Here is a 21503-nt window from a genome sequence, read left to right as displayed (position 1 = left end):
ATAATTTTTCCAACAATTGTTTACAGACAGATTATTTCACTTATAATTCACAGTATCACAATTCCAGTGGGTCAGAAGTTTACATGCACTAGGTTGACTGTGCCTTTAAACAGCTTGAAAAATTCCAGAAAATGATGTCATGGCTTTAGAAGATTCTGATAGGCTAATTGACATAATTTGAGTCAATTGGAGGTGTACCTGTGGATGTACTTCAAGGTCTACCTTCAAACTCAGTGCCTCTTTGCTTGACATCATGGGAAAATCAAAAGAAATCAGCCAAGACCTCCACAAGTCTGGTTTATCCTTGGGAGCAATTCCAAATGCCTGAAGGTACCACGTTCATCTGTACAAACAATAGTACACAAGTATAAACACCATGGGACCACGCAGCTGTCATACCGCTCAGGAAGGAGACGCGTTCTGTCTCCTAGAGATGAACGTACTTTGGTGCGAAAGTGCAAATCATCCCAGAACAACAGCAAAGGACCTTGTGAAGATGCTGGAGGAAACAGGTACAAAAGTATCTATATCCACAGTAAAACGAGTCCTATATCGACATAACCTGAAAGGCCGCTCAGCAAGGAAGAAGCCACTGCTCCCAAACCGCCATAAAAAAGCCAGACTACGGTTTGCAACTGCACATGGGGACAAAGATCGTACTTCTTGGAGAAATGTCCTCTGGTCTGATGATACAAAAATAGAACTGTTGGCCATAATGACCATCGTTATATTTGGAGGAAAAAAGAGGATGCTTGCAAGCTGAAGAACACCATCCCAACCGTGAAGCATGGGGTGGCAGCATCATGTTGTGGGGGTGCTTTGCTGCAGGAGGGACTGGTGCACTTCACAAAATAGATGGCATAATGAGGGAGGAAAATTATGTGGATATATTGAAGCAACATCTCAAGACATTGGTCAGGAAGTTAAAGCTTGGTCGCAAATGGGTCTTCCAAATGGACAATGACCCCAAGCATACTTCCAAAGTTATGGCAAAATGGCTTAAGGACAACAAAGTCAAGGTATTGGAGTGGCCATCACAAAGCCCTGACCTCAATCCTATAGAAAATTTGTGGGCAGAACTGAAAAGGCACATGTGAGCAAGGAGGCCTACAAACCTAACTCAGTTACACCAACTCTGTCAGGAGGAATGGGACAAAATCCACCCAACTTATTGTGGGAAGCTTGTGGAAGGCTACCCGAAAGGTTTAACCCAAGTTAAACAATTTAAAGGCAATGCTACCAAATACTAATTGAGTGTATGTAAACTTCTGACCCACTGGGAATGTGATGAAAGAAATAAAAGCTGAAATAAATCATTCTCTCTACAATTATTCTGACATTTCACATTCTTAAAATAAAGTGGTGATCCTAACTGAGCTAAGACAGGGGATTTTTACTAGGTTTAAATGTCAGGATTTGTGAAAAACTGAGTTTAAATGTATTTGGCTAAGGTGTATGTAAACTTCCGATTTCAACTGTATATACAGGGGGTACCGCTTGCCCTGCGGTAGCGGAGAGAACAGTCTATGACTAGGATAGATGGAGTCTTTGACAATTTTTAGGGCCGTCCACTGACACCGCCTGATATAGAGGTCCTGGATGGCAGGAATCTTGGCCCCAGTGGCCCCAGCTTGGCCACCGGCTAACCCTCTTTAGTGCCTTGTGGTTGGAGTCTGAGCAGCTTTCATACCAGGCAGTGATGCAACCAATCAGGATGCTATCGATGGTGCAGCTGTAGAACTTTTTGAGGATCTGAGGACCCATGCCAAATCTTTTCAGTCTCCTGATGGGGAGTAGGCTTTGTCGTGCCCTCTTCATGACTGTGTTGGTGTATTTGGACAATGATAGTTTGTTGTTGATGTGAACACCTGTCACGTCCTGACCATAGAAAGCTTTTATTTTCTATGGTAGAGTAGGTCAGGGCGTGACAGGGGATTTTGTCTAGTTTATTTATTTCTATGTTGGTTCTAGTTTATTTTTTCTATGTTGGGGGTTTTGTCTAGTTTCTGTATTTCTATGTGGGGTTCTAGTTTCTGTATTTCTATGTTGTTGTTTTTTGGGATAATCTCCAATTAGAGGGAGCTGGTCCTCGTTGTCTCTAATTGAGGATCATATTTAAGTTGTTGTTTTTCCCACTAGGTTTTGTGGAAGATTATTTTGAGGTAGTGTATGTTTTCACCTCTTCGACACGGTTTGTTATTTTGTTTAGTAGTTTATTTGTATGTCTTGCATAGTTTCACAGTTTAAATAAAATGTGGAACGATACACACGCTGCGCTTTGGTTCGCTCCTTCATACAACAAACGTGACAACACCAAGGAACTTGAAGTTCTCAACCTGCTCCCCTTTCAGCCCTGTCAATGAGAATGGGGGCGTGCTCGGTCCTCTTTTTCCTGTAGTGCACAATCATCGCATTTGTCTTGAAAACCCTGTTATAAACTTTAGTTGAAAAACAATATCTCCTAGTGTAAAATGAGGAGAGAAATGTTCAGGCAAGAGTGTGCACTCCGGCAGGAGCCCCCATCTGTAACATGATGAAACCAAACCAATGTTCCCCAGCAAAGGACTGAAGGTGGTTATAATTCACATTTAAGATTATATAAGCATAACATTTTTGAGTGATTGTGATGATCAAAGTGACCAGAAGAAGAAAAGTACTAAGGACGTAATGTCAATGTTGTGGCGATGTGAGACATAAATGGTTAAACATGCTACACAACTCTTGTTGTGTATCTGTGGTACAGGACCAGAGGGTTTCAAAGTTTCATTGCAGAGCTATGGTGTGTGAATCTAGAGTGGATTTCTGCAGTCTTGTACAGGTGTGTCTTAACCTGACAGCCCTTACCTGGTGGCATTCATGGCATCATCAGGGGCGTCCCTGGTCCTGGAGGCATCATCAGGGGCATCCCTGGTCCTAGAGGCATCATCCCACCTATGGGCGTCATACTAAAGACCGAATGGAGAGAGAAAACACATAAATCACAAGAGTTTCTGGTAAAATGACTATTACATGACTGTTTATTAGACCTAAAGAACGTCCAAATAAACTTACCAGGTGGTGTATTGAGCGAACAAAAGTAGTTGAGAAACTGTAAGGGAAAAATAAATTCTAGAAAACAACGATTTGGTAGGACAGTCAACAATCAGCAATTATCAGTTATTGTCTCTTTATAAGCTTTATAAATAATTACGTGATGCATCTAGATAAGTCCTAGTAATAACCCCAGTGTCAGCTCCCCTGGAAGCATCCCCAGTGCTGTGGGGAAAGGGGGCATCCCTGGCTGGGTCATGGGGGGAATGTAGCCTGCAGCCTGGGGCTGGGCAGCTGGCGTCAGGAAGGACGATCCGGGCTCCTTGTTCTCCTCATACTCACCAGAGTTATCCTGGTTGTTCAGCTTCATCTGCTGACTCTCTGTCAACTAACAAACAACTAACTAAAAGGCACAATCAACCACTTAGACTGGTCAAGAAAAAGATAATGATCGTTGACAGAAAATGTGTTGCATAAGGTAGAAGAATGAATAATTGTGGTTCATGTTAATGGTTAGTTAATAGTCCCTCACAACTGTATGCAAGCATTCCAGCTGCTGTAATCACACCTGCTTGCGGATGATAATGATCGTGTCACAATTATTAAAAACCATCATACCTTGTGTTTTCTGTTTAAGCACTCTTCTCTTCTCTATGTCTTTCCCTGTGTTGGATTCGGGGTAAACTTTGAACATTGAGATATTAAATACATGATAGATCAGACGCATAGTGTATAAGGAGTGAAAGAGACTGGGTTTTATGTCAGAAGGTAATGGGTCTCTGTAGAAAGACAGATGGCTTTGAAATGTGTTGGGTGGACAGGAGGAGATTCCAGGACTGCTATAGGGGAAGCGGGTGGACATCTGTGGATTAGGCGAAGGAGGGGTTGAGGTCAGGAGGTTAGGTCAGATCCCCTGACGGGAGTAATAAGGGTTTATTACCCTATTACCCTCTTCCTGTCAAACCATAAAATGTAAGGATTGGAGAGAAGGAGTGTCTAACAGCTGTAACGACCCTTTGTGAAGAATTCAACTTGATTAAGCTTCTCTAGTGTCCGTGAGTTATTTACTCTGAAAAATTAGAACCTAACACCTGGAATACCCTCCATGCCATTGATTTAAGATTCAATATTTGTCCTTCCAGGTATTGCATTTGGGATCCCATCAATGGTTTCTTTGTCTATGTAAATGATGGATATACGCAGCACTGTGGAATACTGCATTTTATGAGCATTGGCTATACTGAATATAATGCATGCCTACAATTACAAAAGTGAAAATGTCGTGGAATATTGCTTCAAAAATATAACACTCTTACAAGATCTTTTGAATTCAACATAGGCTTTAATACAAAGTAGCAAAGCCGGTGGTCCGCAGAACATCTCGGCTTTGCTACTTTGTATTAAAGCCTATATTGAATTCAAAAGTTCTTGTAAGAGTGTTATATTTTTGAAGCAATATTCCACGACAGTTGGAACCAAAAATCTGCAATTTAGACTCCAGACCAAATTACAAATTTCCAACGATCCAATGTCCTAGGAAAATTATTAGCTAATAACACCCTTTTAACATGTCATGCATTTGAGAATGACTTAGTGTCTGAATAAAACGTGTCATTGGTGTTTCATGTTAATCATATCACTTTAGTAAATTATTAAGTTAATGACCTTAGATTTGAGCATCTCTGGCCTCCATTTAAGAAAATCCTCAATTACCCTAAAATGTGCCATTGGTGTTACCTTCATTGGTATTACTACTCCTACTGGTGGTACAATGTTATCATAATGGTAAAACACATATTTAAAGTCATCAAGCTGCCATATTAGTTGATTTAGAATGGGAAGATGTGCCCAATCACATTTAAATCAAATCAAATCAAAGTTTATTTGTCATGTGCGCCGAATACAACAGGTGAAATGCTTACTTACAGGCTCTAACCAATAGTGCAAAAAAGGTATTAGGTGAACAATAGGTAGGTAAAGAAATAAAACAACAGTAAAAAGACAGGCTACATACAGTAGCGAGGCTATAAAAGTAGCGAGGCTACATACAGACACCGGTTAGTCAGGCTGATTGAGGTAGTATGTACATGTAGATATGGTTAAAGTGACTATGCATATATGATGAACAGAGAGAAGCAGTAGCGTAAAAGAGGGGTTGGTTACATTGAGGGATAGGTTGTTATTCTGGTACCTCCTGGCCAGGTCTCTGACTTCCTCCCTATAAGCTGTCTCGTCGTTGTCGGTGATCAGGCCTACCACTGTTGTGTTGTCTGCAAACTTAATGCTGGTGTTGGAGTCGTGCCTCGCCATGCAGTCGTGGGTGAACAGGGAGTACAGGAGGGGACTGTGCACGCACCCCTGGGGAGCTCCAGTGTTGAGGATCAGCGTGGCAGATGGGTTGCTACCTACCCTCACCACCTGGGGGCGGCCCGTCAGGAAGTCCAGGATCCAGTTGCAGAGGGAGGTGTTTAGACATTTATAGAAAAGTTTCTCATTTTTTCCAAAATTCCATGTCCAAAGCCACCACATTTTTAGATTGACCCATGTACAATATGTACAACGTTCCTTGGATAAAATGAATGCCTGATGGGAAATCTCAATCGAAAGTGGTTATTAGTTTATGCTCAGGGTTGGGGTACATTTTCAATTCAGACATTAGGCAGTGAATTGAAATTAAATTCATTATCTTCTGAATATTTTTCAATTAATTTATTGAATTTCAATTCACTTCCCTAAATGACAAAATGTTAAATATGACTCACTATAACCTTGGTGCAAATATTGATATGCCATGAAGTCTTACATGGGGAGTATTCTTTTTTTTACAGAGTGGAACAAATTGCCATGTGGCAAATGGACAGAATCCCATGTGAGCTCCTGGTTAAAATCCATTAGAGTAAAAGAGAAGTACATTGGGAAACTGTACAAAGAGGAGGTAACAGGACCTGCACGAATGAAGCTGCAAAGAGAATATCTACGTGACACAATTGAAATGAAAGGTGGCCAAATTGAACTTCTGCTATCTAATCGTAATGATCTATTAAAGCCAAGACCACAGAAACTAAAAGCAGGCAGTAGCACACAGAGAGATACCAGACATGTTGAATCCAGTGCTGCATCCACACAAGAGTCAGAACACAAAGTTGAGAGGACCAGTGAAACAAGTGAAAGGGGACCCAATTCCACAAGTGAAAATGAACAAACATATGGCTCATCTTCTTCTCTAAGTAACTTCCGTGCATTTGATGAACATGACAAAGACTTCTGATATGTCAAGCACAGAGCGCTTCCACCAGAGACTAGAATTGAAAACATGATTGTTCCATGCCATGAATACAAGTCACTGAAAAATGGCCACAAATTAGAACCACTGAAGCTTAGAGTCAAAGTCGCAAGTGAGGTAATCAGATTTGCTTGTGGGTGCAATGGCACAATACACTTTGGGATCATGGATAAGATTAAAGGCATCTACAAGCATGGTGAAATCATCGGAATACCAGTTGAAAACCAAAGTGACTTTGTGGATGCATTGGACTACATTGAAAACTGCTTCAAGGATTTAAACCACCATTCTTATGCCAGGAAATGCATAAGCAATCCAAAGTTTATTGAGGTAATTGACAAGAGGAGCAGTGGAGGAAACTGGATCATTGAATTTGACGTTGTCCCAAAGGCAAGAGTGGTGAAAAACCAACTTTACAGTGTTACCATTCCAAAGTTCAGCGAGAAAACCAACAGTGTAATCTATGAGGAGAAAGCACCATACCACAGAGTAGGGGCCAATACACCCCACATACCTGGTGAAGACTTAGTTCATTTCATTCAAGGACTGAAAGAGAAAGATCTACAGAGGGAAGAGGCAGAGTCTTCTACCAGTCAAACAGCTGCAGACGGTGGAGAGGATCTTGGGAGAAAATGGTCAATTCTCTTGACCTGTGGAAAAAAGTACATGGATGACACCTTGTCATTCATCATTGTGACAAATAAGTTTCAAGAAGAACATCTGAAGACTATCAACTTCTTAGTGCACATGAAAATCTTCTGTGTTTTTGACTTTGATCCGGACTCCAAAACATCTGGACTTTGTGGACAATATCGTGAGCATCATGCTGCTAACCTCCACTTTTTGCATGACTTTGCTATTGATCCTGGTCTAAGCACCATTGACTTCAAGAAGAGCTTACAGCTATTTGATAGGACAAGCTGTATATTCTGCAATGAGCGGAATGATTACCTTGGAGGAGAAGATCCTTGTGATGAAAAAACCTGGATCAGAACAAAGGAAAAATTACTGAAAAGGACTGTCTCTGTCATCTGCAATGAAATCCTTCCAAAAGGTTAATTTGTGGTGCTTTTCTTGCTCATGTTTCAGGTCGAACAGCATTGTGTCTTCATCTATTGTGTCTTCATCTAATGCCCACAATACTGATTTGTTGATACATTTCATGTATTCTATGCAGAAATGAATGGTCATGAGGATTTGGCTATCATTTCAGTCCAAAGAGAACTACAACAAGTGGTCAAGTCTCACTCAAGCATCTTGTGATTTGGAATCACTGGAATAAATCAGTATTGTGGGCATGCCAATGAGTCATGTAGATGCTACAATTCAAAGCATTCAGCTTTCCAATAAACAACTGACTCGACGCTTACCTGTGTTCAACAAAGGTTTTTGCTTCCTGAAGCCAATAGATGAAGACACAATGCTTTCTCTGGACATAGTCAGTGCAGACCAGTGTGAAGATACAAACTTGGATGTAATGGGCAATGACCAAGTTACTAGCATTGAGAAGTATTTCTATCAACGAAGGAAAATCAGCTGGATGCACTTGTGGCTTGCAGAAAAAGTAAAGTTTGAAGAGGTCATTCAGAGAGATGCATACAAAGAAACAACCAAGGTTTTAGAGGGTGTTTTACATGGTGAAACAACAAAAAGGTAAATTCAGAGTGTCAACATATGTCACCAACCTGGCAGTGGTGGAAGCACATTTGCACATCAGATCCTCTGAAACTGTAGTACTGTCACGTCCTGACCAGTAAAAGGGGTTATTTGTTGTAGTAGTTTGGTCAGGGCGTGGCAGGGGGTGTTTGTTTTGTGTGTTTTGGGGGTTTGATGTATGTTCTATATTTTATATTTCTATGTTCATTCTATGTTCCCTATCCTTGTTTTGTATTTCTGTGTTTTGGCCTGGTATGGCTCTCAATCAGGAACAGCTGTACTTCGTTGTCGCTGATTGGGAGCCATACTTAGGTAGCCCTTTTTCCACCTGTCTTTTGTGGGAAGTTGATTTTGCATAGTTGTGAGTAGCCTGCAATACTGTTAGTTCGTTGTGTTTTGTTTATTGTTTTGCTGATTCACGTTTATTAAAATATCATGAACCCAACCCACGCTGCGCTTTGGTGCCCTTCTTCTAACGACGGACGTTACATGTCGACAGTCCAATGCCTGACTGCACTGAAGATGTAATGGTCACTCCGTTCAAAAAACGAATGAAAATTTACGAGTTAGGAGGTGGGAATGTCACAACCATCCTCTCCCTGCTCTCTGACCGCAAGACTGAGAGTGTGGCAAGAAGCTAGAGGAAATCATTTCCATGTATCTAGAGAACCCCAAAATGAAAGAACTTGACCAGACAGACCTGCTCAACTACATTTTCTCTCCGATAGCTCTTGCTTGTGCTATACCAGGTTCTCCAAAGCTAGTTCAAGATCTCAGCATGAGATTTTACAGGGAAGACAGCAAGTCAGCAAGTGCCTTCTTTTTGCTTTCAAGCTTATTCTGGCCAGAGGACAATGAACCTAGCTCTGCAAAAAACAGAAAAGTCTTAATGTCAGCCATTGAGGACCTTCAAAGACTACGTTGGCTAAAAATGAAATAAAAAAAGAGCAGAACAGTGACTCACTTCTTTCTTGGAAAGGCAAGGGGTCTGAACAGGATTGTTCATAGGAGTGCTATTGAAAAGCACATTAAGGGAAATCTCACAGAGAGAAGGCTCAGGTGGAGAGGTGGGGAAGTGTGGAAAACCACACAGGTTGTCCAAATGCTGAAACGTGTTGAAGGATGGACAGAAAATGAGCATCTGTTTGTTCAAGGCACAACCAAGGGAAGCAAGATCCGAGTCATCCCCTTGTATTCTGCCTCGTTACCAAATGCAAATGAAAACGTCACTTTTTACCTAGGATTCTCTTTCGATGGGGTGGTTGCTTTTGACATTCAAGTTCAGGTGGAGTAAAGTACACTTCAACTTTATGTCCATATAAGCACAAAATGTGCTCCCAAAAGGTTTCTACTACATAGCGAAACGAGAGTAACTAAATGAATGTGATTTACATTTTCACTACTGTGAATGGTTAACAGCTGATTATGGACCCTTGACAAGAAAAACAAGCAGCAAAATGTAAATACAAGGGGAACCCTGAAACACATACAGGGAGTACATTGTCCTGTTCGAATAAGCTGCATTATGCAAAAGGTAAATAATGTTGTGGTACTGTATGTATGACAATGATGTGGCCGGGTGGGGAGCTTTGGACAAACTTTGCGGTTGTCCAAATGCTGAAACGTATAGAGTGTTGGACAGAAAATGGAAACTTGTATGTCCGAGGCACAGCCAAGGGAAGCAAGATCAGGCTCATCCCTTAGCATTCTGCCTCTCTACCAAATACAAACAAAAATAACACTTTTTATTTACCCAGGCCTTTCTTTCGATGCGGTGGTTGCTCAAATAATTGATAACTTGACAAGAAATACAAGCAGCAAAATGTAAATACAATGGGAACCCTAGAACACAAATAAGGGGTACATGGTCCTGTTGCTGCATTATGTAAATATTGAATAATGTTGCAGTATTCTGTATAAAATGTCTAATGTCGTCTTAACCATATGCATATGAAAATGACGTCTTAAGAGCAAGTATTCAATGCATAATACCCATATGTGCTGTTATTGAGGTTAGTCAAATAAAACAATTTGTTAAAAGCCTATCCAGGTGAGGTATTTTTGTTACCAGTACAAAGGACATGTTGATCATAAAACCTCCTCATTTAGTCAAATACAATATGTTTGGTTCACACACCTTATATAATGTTAAATACAATTCTCAATTGCAAGTAAATGATACATATTATACTTTATGTAAAATACACTGCAGATTAACAAAATGGACACGCCATGTTAATGTTTAAAGTTCTTTATTCTAATTTGAATATAACCGGATTTGTCCGCAACAAAATCTGCATTTGTCACAGTTGTGTGTACTAGGTGGGTCTGTGAATAATTAGGCCATTATGCTAATTAACAACAGAAATACTGTGGCTAATAATGAGTGCCAATAACTAAAGAGCAACAGTGTAAACAAAGGGGTCAGGGGAAATAAATCAACAATTCAATGTACAGTATTGCAGCATCTTCTTGTTGCTATATGATGAACACAACTACAAAAGTAAACTTAAGAAAATAATATGCTAGCAACATTAGTCAGGCTATGTTTACACAGGCAGCCCAATTCTGATATTTTTTCCACTAATTGGTCTTTTGACCAATCACATCAGATATTTTCATTACATCTTTTTCAGAGCTGATCTAATGGGTCAAAAGACCAATAAGTAAAAATAAATATCAGAATTGGACTGCCTGTGTAGCCAAAGCATGGTATGGGATTGAAATAATGTATAATTACCGTAAAACCTCAATTAATAGCCTGGGTGTTAATTTGTTTCAATCACTGAACACAACCAACGCTTAGTAAAGACAGGCTTCTATTTGAACTAGGCATCTATTTTCTTACAAACCTTTTTCCTCCCCCAACCTTAGTCTCACCCTCTTCTGATCCACCTCAGACAAACGTTGAAGCTCGACCTTTTTATTTTACCATTCCTAAATGCCTGGCTGTTGCCTCGCCCAAATTTTGCTCTGCGAATTTCATGTCCTGTTTTTTGTTGTTGTTACATTTATTTAACTAGGCAAGTCAGTTAAGAACAAATTCTTATTTACAATGACAGCCTAGGAACAGTGCCTTGTTCAGGGGCAGAACGACATATTTTTACCTTGTCAGCTCGGGGATTCGATCTAGTAACCTTTTGGTTACTGGCCCAATGCTCTAACCACTAGACTACCTGCCTACTAGTTAGCAACAATGACAGAATAAAGAAACAATTATAATAATATTCACATGACCGTGGGAATATCAGAGCTGTGTACATGGTAACCCCGTAAACAATTCATTTAGACCCAGTGTTTATTTGAAACGAGCTTTGTGTTCCGATGCCCAATTTTGAATTTTTTTATTTAAGTTTTACCAGAATCAACTGGTTCTACTGCACAACCAGATCAAAATCACCAAGGCCTTGATTGATATAATAAAGATTAAAACATAAATAGAGTAATATTTGTAAGCAAGAGTGTACAGATATCTGCTGCACTGGACTGAAAAGGAAAGTTTTGTCAGCTTTAACTTGAAATAAATAATGAGAATTGTCAAGCCATGCACAGGTTATATCAATAGCACCACACTGACCAGACTTCAGCTCATGCTTATCATGGATGTGTTTACCAGTCCTTTTTCATTCATTATATTAAGCCTGTGCTTACCCATTGAATGTGAACAGACACTGAAGTCTTTCACTCCCGGTAATGCTGTTCAAGGGTACTGCAGACAGTCATACAATCAGCAATTATCAGTCATTGTCTCTGTATAAACTTTATAAATACTTATGTAAGTAATTCATCTAGATAAATCCTAGTAATAACCCCAGTGTCAGCTCCCCTGGAAGCATCCCCAGTGCTGTGGGAAAGGAGGCATCTTTGGTGACACCTCTAGCACTGAGATGCAGTGCCCTAGACTGCTGCGCCACTCCGGAGTATTTTATACCTAACCCTAACTTTTAATCCTACCCTTAACCACACAGCTAACCTTATGCCTAATCTTAAATTAAGACCAAAAATCATTTATTTGTTTACATGAATTTTTATTATACAGACAATTTTGACTTTGTGACTGTGGAATCTAGATATAAAACAGTCCATCTGTCACCGGATAGTAAACCTTCAAAAGACCGGTAAACAGTGCCCACTAGCGGCTGTTCAGGCTAATGAACGTCAATATCCCAAAAGTTATTTTGGCAATGTTTGTATATTCAGAAACATGAACTTAATGTTACCCATTGATACTTGGCTATAAGTGTGCAACGACATTTTGATAACTGATGTGATCAGTTTATTTCCTGGACCAAATCATGTCATAGCAAATTTTACACGGACCTTAAACAACGACGGAATCATGGAATTACACGGCGCATGCGTGAGTCAAATCATGGATCTTTAGAAATAATGATAGACTCGTCTCTTCAGTAAAGGAAGTTGTTAGTCTATTCACATGTCTAGTATTGTTATTATTTCTTATGCAGTTCAACCTGCATCCTATATAACAGAACGTCATTTCTCGGTATATGTCATTTGTTGATACGTGCGAAGGAATCATGTTTACCTCGCAAACTTCCATGCAAACGTCCTCCTTCCAAGATTCAATTGACGTGGAAGAAAAGGATACGGATTATGATAACGAAGAGATGGGATATAATCAGAAAATACAGTTGAACTGTTACTATACCATTTATCTCTACCAAGGCACCAGGTAATCTTCTCCATCTGAATGTTCTGTTTGAGTTTATCTAACTTTACATCAAGCATTTTGTTTTGACAGTACACAATGACCTAAACTACGGCATTATCTGGTATGCAAATATCTGCAGATGACGTGTAATGTTTACTTGCCTTAGCTACTAGGCTATAGAGAATCTATGGACCTCGGTCCCTCACCCTTCTCCATAGGGATGAATGGAAATGCATTACCAATCACACCAATGTCTCAATACTCTGACAATCTGTATACATACACTGTCATTAGAGGAACTATAGGAGGATGGGCTCATTGTAATGGCTGGAATGGAAGCAATGGAACGGTATGGAACATATGGAAACAACACGTTGGACCCTGTTCCATTTATTCCATTCCAGTCATTACAATGAGCCCATCCTCCTATAGCTCCACCCACCAGCCTCCACTGACTGTGATAACATCATCAAGCTAGTCCAGCTGCATATTGAGGCCAATTTCTCTGTCACTGTTTAACCACTTTCTCCCAAATTCACTGGTTCTCTGTGGACATCAACTGTGGATCCTGTTGCTGACTTACTGTACTGTCAGTTCAGACTTGCTGTTCTGTTCTCCACTAACTAACCACCAAGTCATGAGTATAGTAACTACCTACAGTACCTGTCTAGATCTGAGGCAGCTGCAGAGGGCAACGTGGCATGGAGCCAGAGAAGAACAGACTCCACAGCCAGTACCAGTCAGGAAGACTTTAGGTAACCAAGGTCTCCCCGTGACCCGTCCGTTTCTCTAGTGATTCTATTTCTGTGGCTTTCAGTGTTGTCCTTCTCTGTCGTATCCATGGGCCTGCTGCTGGAAACCTATCAACCTGGAATCAACACTGTTTCTTTCCTGTCATGATGTCATCAGTGTGCTTCCGGGCTATCTGGGATATGGAGTCACAAAGCCTAGTACCTATCTACCTCCTTCTGTACACACTGTTCACCCTACTTCTTTTGGGATGTTGTCTTTCTGTGACGTCAAGTTGTTTCAGCCTCAGATTATATAATGATGATGATATAGTTGATGATATAGTTGTAATATGATATTGTTATGTTATTAAAACGTGATATTTCAGTGTCACATCATGCATCTTACATAGTGACCGTAAGGAAAGAGAAGTGGGAAGGAAGGATTTAAATAGGCTCTGTGACTCACATGGAAACTGGAAGATTCTGTTTCACTATATCTGTATCTAGCCTTCATGTTGTGTTGATGTGGCTTTTGTTTGTCGGCTTCCTTCTTCATCTCCTCTTTGGCTGCCCACTTTCTCATCAGATCTGATTGGTCGCCTGTCACTCCGTTTCCATGGTAACTGACTCTTGCCCCACCAACAGCCTCACCCTAGTGGACAGCAGCCTGCCGGTAGAGGCGGAGCCTGAGCTACGATGCTACATCTCCCGGAGGCTGAGCAAAGGAGCCCTGCTGGGGGGCATGGGAAACATTGCCGCCGTGGAGCTCAGGTGACCTTAACTAACTTAAACTAAGGGCCTCATTCCAAACCAACCCATCTCTCCTTTCCTTAAGAACTTGTTGAACCTAATTTCAAACCAATCCAGCTTGAATATCCTTAGGGACCTGTTGAGCCCATCTCACAGATCTGATTGGATTGCTTAGGTATGGTATCAGCAATATAGTAACTATATACAGGCCTGTGTATATAGGCCTGTGTGTCTCTGGCTCTATCTATCTAAGCAAGATCTTGATTTGGAATCAGACCTAAGTATTCTCTCCTTATGTATACATCTGAAGCAATGTGGCACCAATTAGCCTGCACACTTCTAAAGCAGTGTAAACCCGGTGTTTTACATTCATAATAAATGTGTTTGTTGTCCCATTCCAGTGTCCCAGAGGCGGCGGTGGGCTGTTACTGCTGTCTCCTGGAGCAGGAGAGATCCCCAGAGCAGCCCGATGCAGACGGCAATGGCTATGTGATCTGCCTCATGGGAGGCTCTGAGAAAGGCCTCAACCTATATCCTTTACAGGCTAACGCAGCTCTTTCTGAATCACAATTATGTAGAGTCAGTCTAGACTCATTAAACCATAAACCATTTCCTTAATCGACCGTACGTTTAGACTTGAACTGGACAAGTACGTGCAAGGCCTGCAGAGCAGTCTACAGACTCCTGAGGTAAGCAGGAAGTGGAATCACCAAAATAATATAATTGTACTGGATTCTATTATCTCTTGGACAGGGCTCCTTTGTAATAAACACATTTATATCTGAAGGGGACTCATCTAGGTTGTGTTCAGTAGGGAAAAAAATGTTTTGAAACGGGGAGGTACTACCTGACGTTGTGAAATGAGAACACAGATTTTTCTTCTCCATTGTGAAATGTTTTGCTATCAGTGTGACCTACTTAACTATAAATATAAAATGACTACACAAATAGGTAGTCCCATGCCCCTGTGTAGGGTTAAAACAGTGTTATCTCTCTCTGTGTGTGTGTGTGTGTGTGTGTGTGTGTAGCTGGTGAACCTAGAGACTGAGATCAGGCCGTACCTGAGCATGTGGTACGAGGAGTCTGTGATGCACATCCTCAGAGTGGTGCAGATGGTCCAGGGGAGCATCAGCTTCCTGCTACATGCTGTGAGTCACCTTTGACCCATTATTTGATTGTTACCATAGTGATTAATTCCCCCTGTACCAGTGATTTCCCCCTCATTCTTTCAATACATTTACTTCCCCTCCATGCTTCACTATGCCATTTTTTTTGCTTGTCCATATACCCAGTCACTTTTCTTACTTGGGCTGTGTCCACTAGCTAAAGATATAATTTAGTCTTTACTGACTAGTAGCAATCTTGCTTGACAAAACAAATGGGAAGTGGAAACATAAAAATGCAAAATGAGATATTGTCACAAAACATCTTCACATGTGTTGGCGTCAGTCACACAATTGCATAGTTAAAAACGCATCATTTTCTTTGATGGCCATCACTGTTGCCACTGTATAGCTTAGAGCAGAAATAAAGTTCCAAGAATAATTTTGACTGGTTGTCATTGTCGGATAATGCTTTTTAAAAAAAATATGTAACGCTGATCAGGCCCATGTCATTGTAGAATAAAATGTTGTTTAAAATGCAGCGCTGATCAGGCCCATGTCATTGTTTTGAAGGCTCTGAGTCACATACATGTGGAGGTCACCAATGCAGATGACAGGACCAAGGCTGATGTTGCTAGGTGAGTTACTTTAAAGGTCCAGTCCAAATTGGGTTTTTGGTGAATTTCTGTTTAATAAATGAGTATCACTTCTGAAAATAATCTGAAAACACCTAGTCTTTATTCCTGTGGTTAAACTATAAGAATATACAGTATGTGCTGTGAATATAAATGAATATGGTTCATGTGTGTGTAGGTTCATTAAGGCAGCCAGTCTGCAGGGCCTGGTCCAGGAGGACACTACCACAGCCTCTCTGTATAAGGCCTCAGAGGCTCTTACTGACCTGGTCATAGACTGCTCCACCAGCCCTCCTACACTCTCCAACACAGGTCTGTGTGACTGCTCTAATCTGTGGATATATACACACACAGGTCTGTGTGACTGCTCTAACCTGTGAACATATACACACACACACACAGGTCTGTGTGACTGCTCTAACCTGTGGACATATACACACACACACACACACACACACAGGTCTGTGTGACTGCTCTAACATGTGGATATATACACACACACACAGGTCTGTGTGACTGCTCTAATCTGTGGATATATACACACACACACACACACAGGCCTGTGTGACTGCTCTAATCTGTGGATATATATACACACACACACAGGTCTGTGTGACTGCTCTAACATGTGGACATATACACACACACACACACACAGAGGTCTGTGTGACTGCTCTAACCTGTGGATATATACACACACACACACACACACACAGGTCTGTGTGACTGCTCTAACCTGTGGACATATATACACACACACACAGAGGTCTGTGTGACTGCTCTAACCTGTGGATATATATACACACACACACACACACAGAGGTCTGTGTGACTGCTCTAACCTGTGGATATATATACACACACACACACACACAGGTCTGTGTGACTGCTCTAATCTGTGGATATATACACACACACACACACACACACAGGTCAGTGTGACTGCTCTAACCTGTGGATATATATACACACACACACAGGTCTGTGTGACTGCTCTAATCTGTGGATATATATATACACACACACACACACACACAAAGGTCAGTGTGACTGCTCTAACCTGTGGATATATACACACACACACAGGTCTGTGTGACTGCTCTAATCTGTGGATATATATACACACACACACAGGTCTGTGTGACTGCTCTAACATGTGGACATATACACACACACAGGTCTGTGTGACTGCTCTAACCTGTGGATATATACACACACACACACAGATCTGTGTGACTGCTCTAATCTGTGGATATACACACACACACACACACACACACAGGTCAGTGTGACTGCTCTAACCTGTGGATATATATACACACACACACAGGTCTGTGTGACTGCTCTAATCTGTGGATATATATACACACACACACACAGGTCAGTGTGACTGCTCTAACCTGTGGATATATACACACACACAGGTCTGTGTGACTGCTCTAATCTGTGGATATACACACACACACACACACACACACACACACACACACACACAGGTCAGTGTGACTGCTCTAACCTGTGGATATATATACACACACACACAGGTCTGTGTGACTGCTCTAATCTGTGGATATATATACACACACACACACAGGTCAGTGTGACTGCTCTAACCTGTGGATATATACACACACACACAGGTCTGTGTGACTGCTCTAATCTGTGGATATATACACACACACACACACACACACACACACACACACACACACACACACACACACACACACACACACACACACACACACACACACACACACACACACAGGTCAGTGTGACTGCTCTAACCTGTGGATATATACACACACACAGGTCAGTGTGACTGCTCTAACCTGTGGATATATACACACACACACACACACACACACACACAGGTCAGTGTGACTGCTCTAACCTGTGGATATATACACACACAGGTCAGTGTGACTGCTCTAACCTGTGGATATATACACACACACACACACACACACACACACACAGGTCTGTGTGACTGTTCTAACCTGTGGATATATATACACACACACACACACACAGGTCAGTGTGACTGCTCTATCCTGTGGATATATACACACACACACACACAGGTCTGTGTGACTACTCTAACATGTGGACATATATACACACACACACAGGTCTGTGTGACTGCTCTAACCTGTGGACATACACACACACACAGGTCTATTGGAACGACTCTAACAAACAGACACTCTCCCACAGTCACAAATACAGATCTGTGTTACAGCTGTAGCCACACCACTCTACAAAACAGGTCTTTGTACAGAGCATTCAGAAAGTATTCAGACCCCCTTGACTTTTTCCACATTTTGTTACGTTACAATCTTATTCTCTCATCAATCTACACACAATACCTCATAATGACAAAGAAAAACTTTTTTTAGAAATTTCTGCAAATCTATAAAGCTGAAATATTACATTTACATAAGTATTCAGATCCTTTACTCAGTACTTTGTTGAAGCATCTTTGGCAGCGATTACAGCCTTGAGTCTTCTTGGGTATGACACTACAAGCTTGGCACACCTGTATTTGGGGAGTTTCTCCCATTCTTCTCTGCAGATCCTCAAGCTTTGTCAGGTTGGATGAATAGCACAGCTATTTTTAGGTCTCTCCAGAGATTTTCAATCTGGTTCAAGTCCGGTCTCTGGCTGGGCCACTCAAGGACATTCAGAGACTTGTCCTGAAGCCACTCCTGCGTTGTCTTGGCTGTGTGCTTAGGGTCGTTGTCCTGTTGGAAGGTGAACCTTCACCCCAGTCTGAGGTCCTGAGCGCTCTGGAGCAGGTTTTCATCAAGGATCTCTCTGTACTTTGCTCCGTTCATCTTTGCCTCGATCCTGACTAGTCTCCCAGTCCCTGCCACTGAAAAACATCCCCACAGCATGATGCTGCCACCACCATGCTTCACCGTATGGATGGTGCCAGGTTTCCTCCAGACGTGATGCTTGGCAATCAGGCCAAAGAGTTCAATATTGGTTTCATCAGGCCACAGAATCTAGTTTCTCATGGTCTGAGAGTCTTTAGGTGCCTTTTGGCAAACTCCAAGCGGGCTGTCATGTGTCTTTTACTGAGGAGTGGCATCCGTCTGGCCACTCTACCGTAAAGGCCTAATTGATGGAGTGCTGCAGAGATGGTTGTCCTTCTGGAAGGTTCTCCCATTTCCACAGAGGAGCTCTAGAGATCTGTCATCAGGTTCTTGGTCACCTACCTGACCAAGGCTCTTCTCCCGTGATTGCTCAGTTTGGCCGGGCGGCCAGCTGTAGGAAGAGTCTTGGTGGTTCCAAACTTCCTCCATTTAAGAATGATGGAGACCACTGTGTTCTTGGAGACCTTCAATGCTGCAGACATTTGTTGGTACCCTTCCCTAGATCTGTGCCTCGACACAATCCTGTCTCGGAGCTCTACAGACAATTCCTTCAACCTCATGGCTTGGTTTTTGCTCTGACATGCACTGTCAACTGTGGGACCTTATATAGACAGGTGTGTGCCATTCCAAATCACGTCTAATCAATTGAATTTACCACAGGTGGACTCCAATCAAGATGTAGAAACATCTCAAGGATGATCAATGGAAACAAGATGCACCTGAGCTCAATTTCGAGTCTCATAGCAGAGTATGAATACTTATGTAAATAAGGTATTTCTGTTTTTTATTTTTAATACATTTGCAAAAATGTACAAAAACCTGTTTTCACTTCATCATTATGAGATATTGTGTGTAGATTGCTGAGGTAAAATAATTATTGAATCCATTTTAGAATAAGGCTGTAACGTGGCAAAAAGTCAAGGGGTCTGAATACTTTCCGAAGGCACTGTACATGTACACACAGACATAGAATCACCAATACATTTTCCATGAATGATCGTCACAGACTACACACTGGCTAATCACTCCGTCATCCCTCTCACACCTTTTTCCACAGTTAGTAACCGTTTCTGTGATGACTGGATCCAGGCATTCCTGAACGCAGCAGAGCGCTGTAACCCTTTCCTCCTCAGACAGATCCTGGAGAACTTCAAACTCAAGGTGGGCAAACGCACAGCACACAGACAAGTGGATCATTTTAAAACATGATATAAATACTGTATGTCCAGGCCATGTTTAAAATGGCTTACTGTTTTCTCATCCATGCTCTTTCTCTCTCCTTCTCCTCCCCCTGTCTCTCCAGGCCATCCAGGACATGAACAGTCTGAAGCGGTTCATCCGCCAGGCTGAGTCGAGTCACTACGCTCTGTTCCGCTGCTGCCAGTTCCTGCAGGGCTGTGGGAATGGGGACGTGCTGCTCCAGAACGCCCATGCCGAGCACCGGGACCTTCCTGAGGCCTGCAGCATCATCTGCGTGCTGGACGAGTTCCTCAGCGAACAGAAGGCCCAGGGATGAGATAGGGATGAGAGACACTGACACACCGCAGCCACCAGGTCGGCGATAGTTAAACTCGAATTGACAGTGACACCTCGAGGGCGGCGATAGTTCAACACTAACCCACCCAGTCTCAACACCATGGCCTGTATTTATAAATTATCCTATTTAAGTCAGAACTCCTATTCTGAGATGTGGATTTGTGAATACAGGCCCAGACCTGTGTGAAATAGGGGTGTGCTTGATTTGAGTTGGCCACTTTTGTACCAGACTAACTAAATCAAGCACAGCACAAGGATTTGGAAGTATTTGACCCAGGTCTCCTCACACTGGAACTCTTCCATGCTAGATGTCAGTGTGTATCTGTTTTTGGCACTTTTCCTTTGCCGTTGGTGTTTAATCAGTGGTCACTGTCTTCCATTTGCGGTGTGATTGAATAGCATTTACCCAGAAGAAACAGACCAAGTATGTTGTATCTGGATCAGAATTAACTCTAAAAACAAAAATATCCAAAGTCATGTTAACACTATTGTTTTCTTTGCTGGTATTAAAACATGCAGTACTATAAACTAATGGAAACACTATAAGTATGTTTAACACATACCGTAATTTCCGGACTATTGAGCGCACCTGAATATAAGCCGCACCCACTGAATTTAAAAAATATATATATTTTGAACATAAATAAGCCGCACATGTCTATAAGCCGCAGGTGCCTACCGGTACATTGAAACAAATGAACTTTACACAGGCTTTAACGAAACACGGCTTGAAACAAAAATAAATAGGCTTTAACGAAACACGGCTTGTAACAAAAAATTAAAAATTAGCAGTAAACAGTAGCAGAACCAAGAAAGTCATTGGTCACTATCTTCCTCCTCCTGTGCACTGAAACCACTGAAGTCATCTCCTTCGGTGTCGGAGTTGAATAGCCTCAGAATTGCTTCATCCGATATTGGATCGTTTTCATTGTCGCTCTCGTCACTTTCACCCGGAGGCAAATCCCCCGCTGAGCCCTCTTCAACACGCAGCAGTCCAGCCTTTCGAAACCCGTTGATGATAGTGGATTTTTTGACAATGCTCCACGCAGTCAGGACCCACAAATTTGAAAGCGGGAAAAATCCATATATTAGCCGCGTCATTGTTTAAGCCGCAAGGTTCAAAGCGTGAGAAAAAAGTTGCGGCTTATAGTCCGGAATTTACGGTACTATAAATCTCAACATCGGAATAATTTGTTTCGCTTGTCTTACATCATGTCAAAATGTTGTA

General features: G+C 41.7%; 1 protein-coding gene across 1 annotated transcript; it reads left to right on the top strand.

Moving 5' to 3' along the window:
- Positions 1-12397: 12397 nt before the first annotated feature.
- LOC106606574 (protein Njmu-R1) lies at positions 12398-21091 on the top strand. The gene is made up of 10 exons (XM_045719935.1): positions 12398-12662; positions 13313-13396; positions 14018-14143; positions 14524-14652; positions 14751-14811; positions 15151-15270; positions 15799-15863; positions 16039-16172; positions 19797-19900; positions 20043-21091. The coding sequence occupies exons 1-10, from the start codon at positions 12478-12480 to the stop codon at positions 20253-20255; spliced, it is 1221 nt and encodes a 406-aa protein (XP_045575891.1). The 5' UTR covers positions 12398-12477; the 3' UTR covers positions 20256-21091.
- The last annotated feature ends 412 nt before the right edge of the window (positions 21092-21503 follow it).

Source organism: Salmo salar, chromosome ssa06, assembly GCF_905237065.1.
Source record: "Salmo salar chromosome ssa06, Ssal_v3.1, whole genome shotgun sequence".
NCBI lineage: Eukaryota > Metazoa > Chordata > Actinopteri > Salmoniformes > Salmonidae > Salmo > Salmo salar.
This window is presented reverse-complemented; position numbering and strand designations above follow the sequence as displayed.